Raw genomic sequence first — 10,881 nt, 5'->3', positions numbered from 1 at the left:
AATTGAGATTTCTGTGCTTTAAATCTTTATACCTTATAGGACAGAGTCAGAAAGATATTTGACTCCAGGAGAGGAGGGAGCCATGGTGGTGGAAGTAAGGTTTGAAGTGATTCAAGAAGGGGTCTTGAGCCATGGATCCAGGTGGCCTCCAGAAGCTACAAAAGGAAAGGAAACAGATTCTTCCTCAGAGAATCTGGAAGGAATCAACCCTGCCAAGACCTCGGCTATAGACAGCGATACTGATTTTAGATTTCTTGCACCCAGAACTATAAGAAATACTTCGTAAGTGGTCAAAGTCATATTAAACACTGAGCAAATATTTTCTGTTCACTTTGCTGCACTGATAGGATGGGATACCAGTGCTTGCAGTTGCCTGTTGGGATACATCGCAGTGAGACAGACCTGAACATTCTTGAGATACCCAACCAAGCTGGATAATATCTTTACTGGAGAGATTTCTCTCTTCTTTTAGTTGCTTTCAATGTTTACTGTTTTGGAGTCCAGCATACTGTGGGAAATATTTATTTTAATTCTGTCCTCTTATCAGCTACATTTTTAGTTACAAGTTAGAGGTTCTAGTGCAGAAGGAGATAGTCTGCGAAGGGAAAAGACCAACACAAATCTGTCGGGCTAAAAAGTGTTTGTGGTTATACCTATACCAACGTCCGTAAGGAATACTAAGCACTGCAAAAGCCCTGTGGGGGCCTCACGGTGTGACTGAGGCTGGAAGAGGGGCTGCGCCCCGGGAGGGTTCGTGTAGAGGCCGCAGGTGCCTGGGGAGCACCGTGCTGCGCAGCACAGAAGTAAGTGCCCGCGTCTGTGGTCTGCGGAGAGGAAATGTGCAGTGAGCTGCGTCGTTCTGCAGGGACTGTGGTGGCCTTTAATCTTCCATCCTGCTTTGTCCCTGAAGGAATGTAAATGAGGTGGATGAGGCGGCCCCCAGGGCTCTGAAGATACCAATTCACACTCAGTGGGGGGTTGGAAAAATTACACCAAAGCGTGTAGCTGGCTCCCTCCTGGAGACTCAGGGCTGGGGGACTCTGCTCCACATTCACCCCTCGCACACCTGATGAGGAAAGAGAAACTGTCACAGGTGAGGGTCACCATAACTCCTAAAAAACCCTGAAAGTGCCTCCACCACCCCCTTACCCGCTCCTTCCTGATCCCATAGATGATGAGGATAGAAAGTCTGCAGGACTTGTCAGCTCCTTTCTCTCCCTTAACAATACAGCAGCTGCTCACTCCTTCAGATGCCCCTCTGGGGCAGCCCCAACTCACAGCAAACCTGGGCAAACAAAAGCCCCAGCACAGTGCCTGCTAGCCTCTTCATGATGCCTCCTCTTCTTACTGAGACATTTTCACTGTCAGATACTTCACTAAACCCTGAGGGAGGGAGTGTCATAAGCCCTTGTGGAAATGTTCCTGCTCCTGCAGCCAATCAGCTCACCCAACAAGTCCTGCTCAGGCGCTCACTTTGTGACAGAAAGCCCCACCCTCCCACCTCAACCAATTCAGAATGGACTAGAGAGGAGTGAGGAGAGTGAGAAATAGAAAGTTCGTGATTTTAGGACTTTAGGGTCCTTTTCTAAGAACATTGCAAAGAAGGCAGACTCTGATTTGAATTTGTGGAGGATTTTAGGGAAGAGAAAACAAACATTAATTATCTAGCTGGCATGGATGCAGGAGATTCTTGCAAAATGAAATTTATTTCCCAGAAGTTCTCAGAATCCTTTTTCTTTCCCCCACTTTGGCATCTCTTATGCACTCACCTGTGATTCTGAAGGGTGCTCATGAATCAACACAGTATTCATAACAGTCTTGGCTGGAGCATTTTGCAATAATAAACAGGTTTACTTTTAATATATATATGTTTATTTTAGACTGAACCTACATAAAGAGTGATATTATTTTATGTCACTTGATGAGCATTGAAAGTAGAATTGTAAATAACTATTTTTTATTAAAACTAATAGTTTTTATTTTTGTTAAAACTCATTCATGTCGAAGTACGGCAAAAACCACGACAATATTGCAAAATAATTATCCTCCAATTAAGATAATAAATTAATTTAAAAGCATATAATTTAAAAATAAATTTTAAATAAAATTTCATGTTTAAATAAATTTTATCATTTTTTTAATTAGAGGATAATTGCTTTACATTGTTGGGTCAATTTGCTGTAAAACAAAGTGAATCAGTCAGTATTTTATATATGTGTGTGTGTGTGTATATATATATATCCCCTCCCTCTTGAGCCTCCCTCCTATGCTCTCGTTCCTCACAGAGCACCAGTATGGGCTCCCTGTTATATTGCAACTTCCCATTAGTTATCTATTTTACACAAAATACATTTTAACTGTTAACTATTGTTATTTGTATTCTGCTTTTTGCCTCTAGTAGGTTAAGAGAAAAATAAGGGTTTTTAAAACATATGAAAGGCAAGTCTTTGCTTTTTCTCAGACCCTATGAATAATAACAGTTCTGTGAATATGGATTTTGAGGTAAAAAGGATGGAAAATGAGGACCTGTATATTTTCACTGAGATAAAATTGAAGTGATCTGCAGGCATGAGGAACAGTTCGAGATTATGGCAAATGTTCACTAAAGGAACTGTGGGAAATAGTGTAGAAAAATAAAGTTGATTAGAATCAATAATTATTATTGGGCACACAGTGGGTATTAGAGAAGCTGAATTAGAAGACAGAAAAGAGGAGAGGGGCAATCTGAGTGGGTCACTTGGAACTTTGCATGAAAATGTGTTTAACCTAGAATGCCTGTTACAGGCAACCTCTAGATAAAGCAAACCTTTTTTCTTCCTACTCTATTGTCTGGACATACAAGAAGAGATAAGGAAGTTCACTGGAGGTAGGAATAGTTGCACCTCCACTTCAGGGGGCCCCTTTAGAGCCAGTGATGTGATTGTCAGGCGGGTCACTGACTGGCCTCCAGTCCTTCCTGCAACATTAGTGCTGAATCAGTGAGACCAGGACAAATCTGCCTATAATAAGACAATGTATTCAGATTTCAACCAGAACTGGTTTGTTCTATAGAGGAAGGAGCATGGAATATAATGTTACTGATTCCCTGTGAAGAGCATTCCCAACAGGCGAAGGGTGGTAGAGAACATGGTTATAGAGGAAGGAAGCTGAGAGTCATATTTTGGAAGATCTCCCCTGAGAAGGAAGGAATGTGCCAGAGTGTGCAGAGTCCTATTACAGGGAATCTGAGATTCAAAGGATCCCAATGCAAGCAAGTTCTAAAGGATCCCAATGCAAGCAAGTTCTAGTGACTATCAGTAAGAGATGCTTCCTTGATAATCACTGCTCCTGGTGTTGAGCCTGTTCAAATGTGCACCTCAGTGAGCTGTGAGGTACAGAAGCTCATAGAAGTGAAATGGAGCTTTTATTAGAGGTGACATTTCCAGTTAATGCAACATCACCCCCTGGAGGTCAAAAATTGGAGTAAATTTCCTACTGAGTCTTTTGTGGCCCATTTCCTCCCTGTTCTTACCTAGGCTTAAATTTCTTCCCATTCTAAGCTGATAAGAGTGCTCTCTGGGGTTTACATGTTAAATTCTTGTTGTTGTTCAGTCACTAAGTTGAGTCTGACTCTTTGCGATGTCATGGACAACAACATGCCAGGCTTCCCTGTCCTTCCTTATCTCCCAATATGCTCAAACTCATGTTCCCTGGTAGTTCAACTGGTAAAGAATCCACCCACAATGCAGAAGACCCATATGGATTCCTGGGTCAGGAAGATCTGCTAGAGAAGGGATAGGCCACCCACTCCAGTATTCTTGGACTTCCCTGGTGGCTCAGCTGGTAAAGAATCCGACCTGCAATTTGGGAGACCTGGGTTCGATCTCTGGGTTGGGAAGATCCCCTGGAGAAGGGAAAGATGACTCACTCCAGTATTCTGGCCTGGAGAATTCCATGGACTGTATAGTCATGGGGTTGCAAAGAGTAGGACATGTGCAACTTTCACTCATGTGTTCATTGAGTCAGGGATGCCATCCAACTATCTCATCCTTTGTCATGATCTTCTCCTCCTGCCCTCAATTTTTCCCAGCATCAGGGTCTTTTCCAATGAGTTAGCTCTTCACATCAGGTGGCCAAAGTATCAGAGAATCAGCTTCAGCATCAGTCTTTTCAAAGAATATTCAGAGTTGATTTCCAGTAGGATTGACCACTTTGATCTCCGTAATGTCCTAGGACTCTCGAGTCTTCTCCAGTACCACAATTCAAAATGATCTATTCTGCGCTCAGCCTTCTTTAGGGTCCAACTCTCACATCCATTTATGACTACTGGGAAAACCATAGCTTTGACTATACGGATCTTTGCTTGGCAAAGTGATGCCTCTGTTTTTTAATACACTGTGTAGATTTGTCATAGCTTATATTCCAAGGAGAAAGTGTCTTTTAATTTCATGGCTGCAGTCACCATCCCCAGTGATTTTGCAGCCTAAGAATATAAAATTTGCCATGGTTACCAATTTTCCCCCACCTATTTGCCATGAAGTGATGGGACCAGATGCCTTGGTTTTAATTATTTGAATGTTGACTTTCAAGCCAGCTTTTTCTCTCTGCTCTTTCAACCTCATCAAGAGGCTCTTTAGTTCCTCTTTGTTTTCTGCCATTAGAGTGGTGTCATGGTGTCATCTGCATATCTGAGGTTATTAATAGTTCTCCCAGTAGTCTTGATTCCAGCTTGTGATTCATCCAGCCGAGGGTTCTGTGTAATGTACCCTGCATAGGCTTAAATAAGCAAGGTGACAATAACAGCTCCAACATACTCCAATCCCAATTTTGAACCAGTCTGCTGTTCTGTGTCTGATTCTAAATGTAGCTTCTTGACCCACATACAGCTTTCTCAGGAGACAGTGGTGAACTTCCCCTATCATTGCTCCTTTCAGATGAGTGGTTTTTACAAATGCAGAAGGTTGAACTAAACCAAAATCAAAATCTTCAATGAGTTAATGAGGCATAATTGACTGCTGTGGTATAAAACATGCAGATGTCCATGTGAGGTGTGTGAGAAGAAGGCATATCTCCATGTTGCATTCATACACGTGAAGAAATACCATAGAAGGTCTAGTCTCAGGATGTAGCAACAATGAAGTTTAAATGTTGCCCTAGCTGAGTCACATTATTTTGTTTGACATCTCTGAATAATCATTTAGTACACTTTAAATCATGGTAAAAGAGAAGGCTAGAGATCTCGCTCAATGACGTGGCCAATATAGTGGTAGGAGTCAAGGTTCCTGGTGTTCACTAATAGTCCACTTAGTTGAGGGAGCTACAGTGACTGGAATGCCTGTTTATCTGTGTTTCATTTCCCCCTGATTACCAAAAACACTGTCATTCATTGAATTTCCCATTTCTTCCCGACAATGGCTCTTCCTCGGCGCTGGTCTCAGAGCAGCAGCAGGCCCGGGTTTGGGTGTGGGCTGCAGGGGGCTGAGGGGCACTGTGTGGAGGCGCAGAGGTGTGTGGCTGAATCTTCAGGCTGGGATCCTCCGATGTACCTGGAGCTGTCGCCCTCCTTAGTGTTCAGAGTGGCTCTCACTTGTCCTCGCCTCTTTTCATCCCCATTTGCACTCACTACAAACAGGTTCTTGGGTCCCTTTGCAGGTTCCCATCTGTACTAGTGTGAAGCATAGAAAGATCTGGAAGGGGAACTGCAGGTGAAATTGGCGCTCTCTCCTTCCTGAACCCACAGCGAGGCAGGATGCTGTTCCACAGTCAAGCGGCTGCTCATTCCTGTTCAGAAAGACAGTGTCAGTCACAGAAACTGATTTCTCTACAGAGTGTTCATTCTTCACATTCTCAAATATTAGAATCCTGATATGCCTGACTACAAAATCTTCTTTGCAGTGAACAACTGAAATAAGCAAAGGAAACAGCATGGTTATTGTTCAGTCACTAAGTCATGTTCGACTCTTTGTGACCCGTGGACTGAGGCACACGGGTCTCCTCTGTCCTCCACTATGTCCCGGAACTTGCTCAAATTCACGTCCATTGAGTCAGGGATGCTATCTAACAACCTCATTCCGTCTCACCTAAACAGTATGGGGTAGGTGCTAAAAGTCAGAGCAGTGCCTTCCACTTACTCAAACTTAAATTGTGTTATGAAAAGTGAAACAGGATTGGAAGGCATCTCAATGGCCAAATTCTGACTAAATTCCCAAGAAAAGAGATGCAGCTACAGTTAATAAAGGAATATCTGAAAAGCCTCATTAACGTCTCCTGTTTAGAAGTATGAATATATGGTTGGGCAGGGAATGCTAGATAAACAGTAGTGTAGTGTAGTGAAAGTCGCTTAGTTATGTGTGACTCTTTGCAACCCCAGGGACTGTAACCAACCAGGCTCTACTGTCCGTGGGATTCTTGGGGCAAGAATACTGCAGTGGGTTGCATGCCCTCCTCCAGGAGATCTTCCTGACCCAGGGATTGAACCCCCATTTCGTGTTTGCAGCATTGGCAGGTGAGTTCTTTACCACTAGCTCCACCTGGGAAGCCCTGACACACAGAAGTCACTACAAATCAATTTCCTTTTTTTCCTCCAGATCACAGCAATCAGCCCACTTGCAGCAATCAGACCACTTGAGGATAAGAATGTGAGGACAAGACCACACCATTCAAAAAGCTCATTCACTATGGAGCTTATTTCTGATGAGACTACTAATTCCTTGGTAAATTTATCCACATATTGAAGGGGCTTTGTCCAAACCAGGAAGTATATGTCTCCAACAGCAGGGAGCATTCCTTCAACTAATAAGGCAAAATCCTGAAATCTAAAGCCATCATAATTATTTGAAATAGAGGCCAAGCCAATTGACCACTAGGTAAATTAAATAAATATTGCCTGAAGAGGCTTGCAAGGTAGAAATGTTGACATCTAGATAAAAAATTAAAATGAGTCCAACTTAGTCTTTTATTTTAGAGTTTGAATGGTGTGAACTCTAGAAATATTTTTATCTTTTGCCCTACACACACACACACGCACACACACACTCACACACACATATATATATTGGGTCTCCCAGGTGACTCAGTGGTAAAGAATCCATCTAGAATGCAGAAGATGCAAGTTCGATTCCTGGGTCAGGAAGATACCCTAGAGAAGAAGATGGCAACCCATGGTTGCCCAACCCAAGGTTATATATAATCTTCCAGGGTCCACTTGCTCATGTGGATTGCAGTGAAGCGAAATTCAGTGTTTATCACAGGACACCAAGCAAGTAGTCCAGGCAGCCAGGACTCAAGAGGCTGGAATTCACTGATGGCCTAGTGGGTAGGTGACTATCACTGAGGATGAGTCAGATAGAACTTTGTGACTAAAACAATAACCAAGCATCACAGCAGAGAAGGCAAAGACAAGGGGCACAGGTCTTGATGGGGAGACAAGCTTAGGGTGTTAAAGGAATAAAATCTCCTTGTAGCCCTTGTTTTTCCCAGCACACTATTACACAAGAAACTTACTAAAGCATCCAGCACTTTTAACTGGTTAGTGGATGATTTCCTCATCTACTGATCCTGGGGCAATTGAATCTATGGTTTGGCAGTTTTTTCCTAGTTCCCTTTAGCTTCCAGTTTAAGCCAGTAATGTCACTGCCACTAAGACGTCTAGCCACTATGTTCTGGGGTCAAGTGCTTCTCCATAGTCCAAATCTTGCTCCTAAGGAGTCCCTAAAATTATACACTCTGGCTGGCAATAAAAGCTGGAGATGTTTTTCACAGTTAGAAGAGTTATGGCTCATTTCCCATAGATTAAAAAAGTGGGAATAATGAAACATACCTCACAGGATTTTTATATTTAAATTGGATAATGAATCTGAAAGGCAAACCACAGAGCCTGACAAAGAGTAGGCTCAATAAATACCAACTTTCTTTGTTCTAGTAAAGCCTACATCTCGTTCAATGTCCAGATCTGTGACCTATTACTGCTTGTTCTTACCCACATCAGTTCAATGATGGAAACTTCTAGGAAATTCACTTAATCACTTATTTTCCTGGAGACAGTCATTATTTTCCCTATTCCCTGGGGTTATATTCTCCTAGCCACATTGACACACTCAGAACACTGAAAGGACCCAGATGAAACCCTCAGATAAGGTTTTATCTTCATTAAAGTTTTCACATATTTATTAGCTATTGGATATCACATTTCTCAGTCGGCTCTCCAAGATTTTGTCATTCTCGTTATCTGGTTTCTTATTGATTTGAGGAACTTTTAATATATTCTGTTTAACATAATCTTCATCTGAGTCCTTTTTCAGAAATACATATTGCAAATATAGTTTATCAGTATGTTCACTGACTTTCAAAACTCTTAGTAGTGATTTATAACAAACACAACTTAAAAATACATTTTCATGTTCATAAGATATTACCTTGAAAGTTTTGTTTTTTTTTCTCTTTAAGCACTTTAAAAATATTTTACCTTGGTGGCTTCTGTTGCTTCTGATCTGAAGTTAGGTATCATTCTTCATGATGTTTCCTAGAATATAATATGGAAAATTTCCATGGGTATTGGCAAGATTGTTTCCACTAAAATAGACTTTTGAATTTGCCTTCAATGCATTGCAGTGAAAGTTGCAATTTTCTGCCAAAGCCAGAGTGGTGGACTGTGCAGAATTCCTTATTCAAATTTATGGCTTTCCTCATAGCATTGCTTCTGAATAAAGAGATTGTTTTATAGGAAGTCAAGTATAGCAGTGAGTGGAAATGCTTGCTATAAGCAAAGAGGTTATGGGATGGATAATAGAAGAGGTAGTTATAAATACCAGCTATAATCATGTGGTCATTTGCAGGAATGAGAACAATAATACTTATGTGAATTTGTTTTTCATTTTGATATGAATATATTTATGTATTACATTAATCAATTTTAACTCCCCTCTCCCATTTGCCTGCCTGTAGTAACATAAGATATGCTAATATAAGTCAATCTTTTATCTTATTATAGCTCAGTAGTGAAGATAAAGGATTCAACGGGAGAATGTGGCTTAGCTAGAAAAGAAAATAACTTCACCCCCAAAAGGATAAATGAACTTGCTATAATCTTTGCAGGATGAAGTTAGAATCTTTTGGGTTGAATGAGGAATTACTGCATTATATTAGCAAGAACCATGGTGCTGGAAAAGACTCTTGAAGCCCCTTGGACTGCAAGGAGATCAAGCCAGTCAATCCTAAAGGAAATCAACCCTGAATATTCATTGGAAGGACTGATGCTGAAGCTGAAAATCCAATCATTTGGCTGCTCTATGAGAAGAGCCACTCATTGGGAAAGACCCTGATGCTGGGAAAGATTGAAGGAAAAAGGAGAAGGGGGCGGCAGAGGATGAGATGGTTAGATAGCATTACCAAATCAAGGGACACGAATTTGAGTGAACTCTGGGAGATGATGGAGGATAGAGGAGCCTGGCAAGCTGCAGTCCGTGGGGTCACAAAGAGTCAGACACAACTTAGTGACTGAACAGCAACAACATTAGCAAGAAGCACAGTTTTGCTTTCTTTATTCAAAAGTTGTTAAGAGAGTACAGATGGATGCCCGGTTAACAAAGAGGGTACTGTAGCAGCTTTGTACTATCTAAACTGACTGGAAGTCTTTCCCATACAGTGCTTCCCATATTGTTCTTGGTTAGGGTTGGCCACAAAAGCAATATGTGTAACATTTGCAAGGTGGTTGTGATGAAGTAGTCACAGTTTCTATGTTTGGAGGGTTGGTAAAGGGCTCCAGGGACTATGGTTGCTCACTCATGTTGCTGCTGATCTGATAGTTCAACTTATTGTTGATTCACAACTCCTTCACCTCCCACCAAACCTCCTCCTCATCTTCTCTGTTTTGGGCCAAGTATGCATGTAGCATGAGGCCAATGACACCCACTTCTCCTAAGGTCACCCACTACTGTGAGACTGAAGGAGGTGAGACACAGACAAATTGTAGTGTGTCTTTGTGCTTTCCATTCACCTCATGGTTCTAGTTTGTCCTTATGAGTCATAGTTTGTCCATGCTGTGGTCTATATACAACTTTCTTCCACAAATATTACTCTAGCTGACAAACAATGAGTTCAGTCTCAACATCAGATACAAAGATAACAATTTTGTATACACTCTTCCACCATATCTAGCAATTCAGTTCAGTTCAGTTCAGTTGCTTAGTCGTGTCTGACTCTTTGCGACCCCATGAATCGCAGCATGTCAGGCCTCCCTGTCCATCACCAACTCCCAGAGTTTACTCAAACCCATGTCCATCAAGTTGGTGATGCCATCTAACCATCTCATCCTCTGTCATCCTGTTCTCCTCCTGCCTTCAATCTTTCCCAGCATCAGGGTCTTTTCAAACGAGTTAGTTTTTCACATCAGGTGGTCAAAGTATTGGAGTTTCAGCTTCAGTATCAGTCTTTTCAATGAATATTCAAGACTGATTTCCTTTAGGAGGGACTGGTTTGATCTCCTTGCAGCCCAAGGGGCCCCCAAGAGTTTCATCCAATCCTACAGTTCAAAAGCATCAATTCTTTGGCACTCAGCTTTCTTTATGATCCAACTCTCATATCCATACATGACTACTGGAAAAACCATAGCTTTAAGTATATGACTACTGTCTGGCTCACCACAAATCTTTACTTTGTCTACCTATTTTTCCCTGACCATTACGTTTGGCAGATCCTGAAAAGGGGCATGAAGAAAGCAATTAATATTAAAGGTTTGAACTGAGGGAAACTGAAGATTAAACAAGTTGACATACATCAGTAACTATTCTGTAAAATAATTTTTCCATCCTTTTTAAGATATAATTTTGCATAGTCTATGAAACATTCTTGTAATCTACTGATTAGTCATTCATTAGCCTTTACTTACTTTTCTCCACCCAGAAT

At 41.5% G+C, this 10,881-nt stretch overlaps 1 gene segment (V, D, J or C); it reads right to left on the bottom strand.

The window, feature by feature from the left end:
* Positions 1–542: 542 nt before the first annotated feature.
* LOC139033651 (T cell receptor alpha variable 22-like) lies at positions 543–1,417 on the bottom strand. The segment is given in 2 exon segments: positions 543–1,066; positions 1,279–1,417. Coding segments are annotated over 2 exon segments (513 nt in total).
* Positions 1,418–10,881: the final 9,464 nt, after the last annotated feature.

This window comes from Odocoileus virginianus, unplaced genomic scaffold (assembly GCF_023699985.2).
Source record: "Odocoileus virginianus isolate 20LAN1187 ecotype Illinois unplaced genomic scaffold, Ovbor_1.2 Unplaced_Scaffold_27, whole genome shotgun sequence".
NCBI classification, from domain to species: Eukaryota; Metazoa; Chordata; class Mammalia; order Artiodactyla; family Cervidae; genus Odocoileus; species Odocoileus virginianus.
The sequence above is the reverse complement of the archived record's forward strand: the minus strand, read 5'-3'. Positions and strand labels throughout refer to the sequence as shown.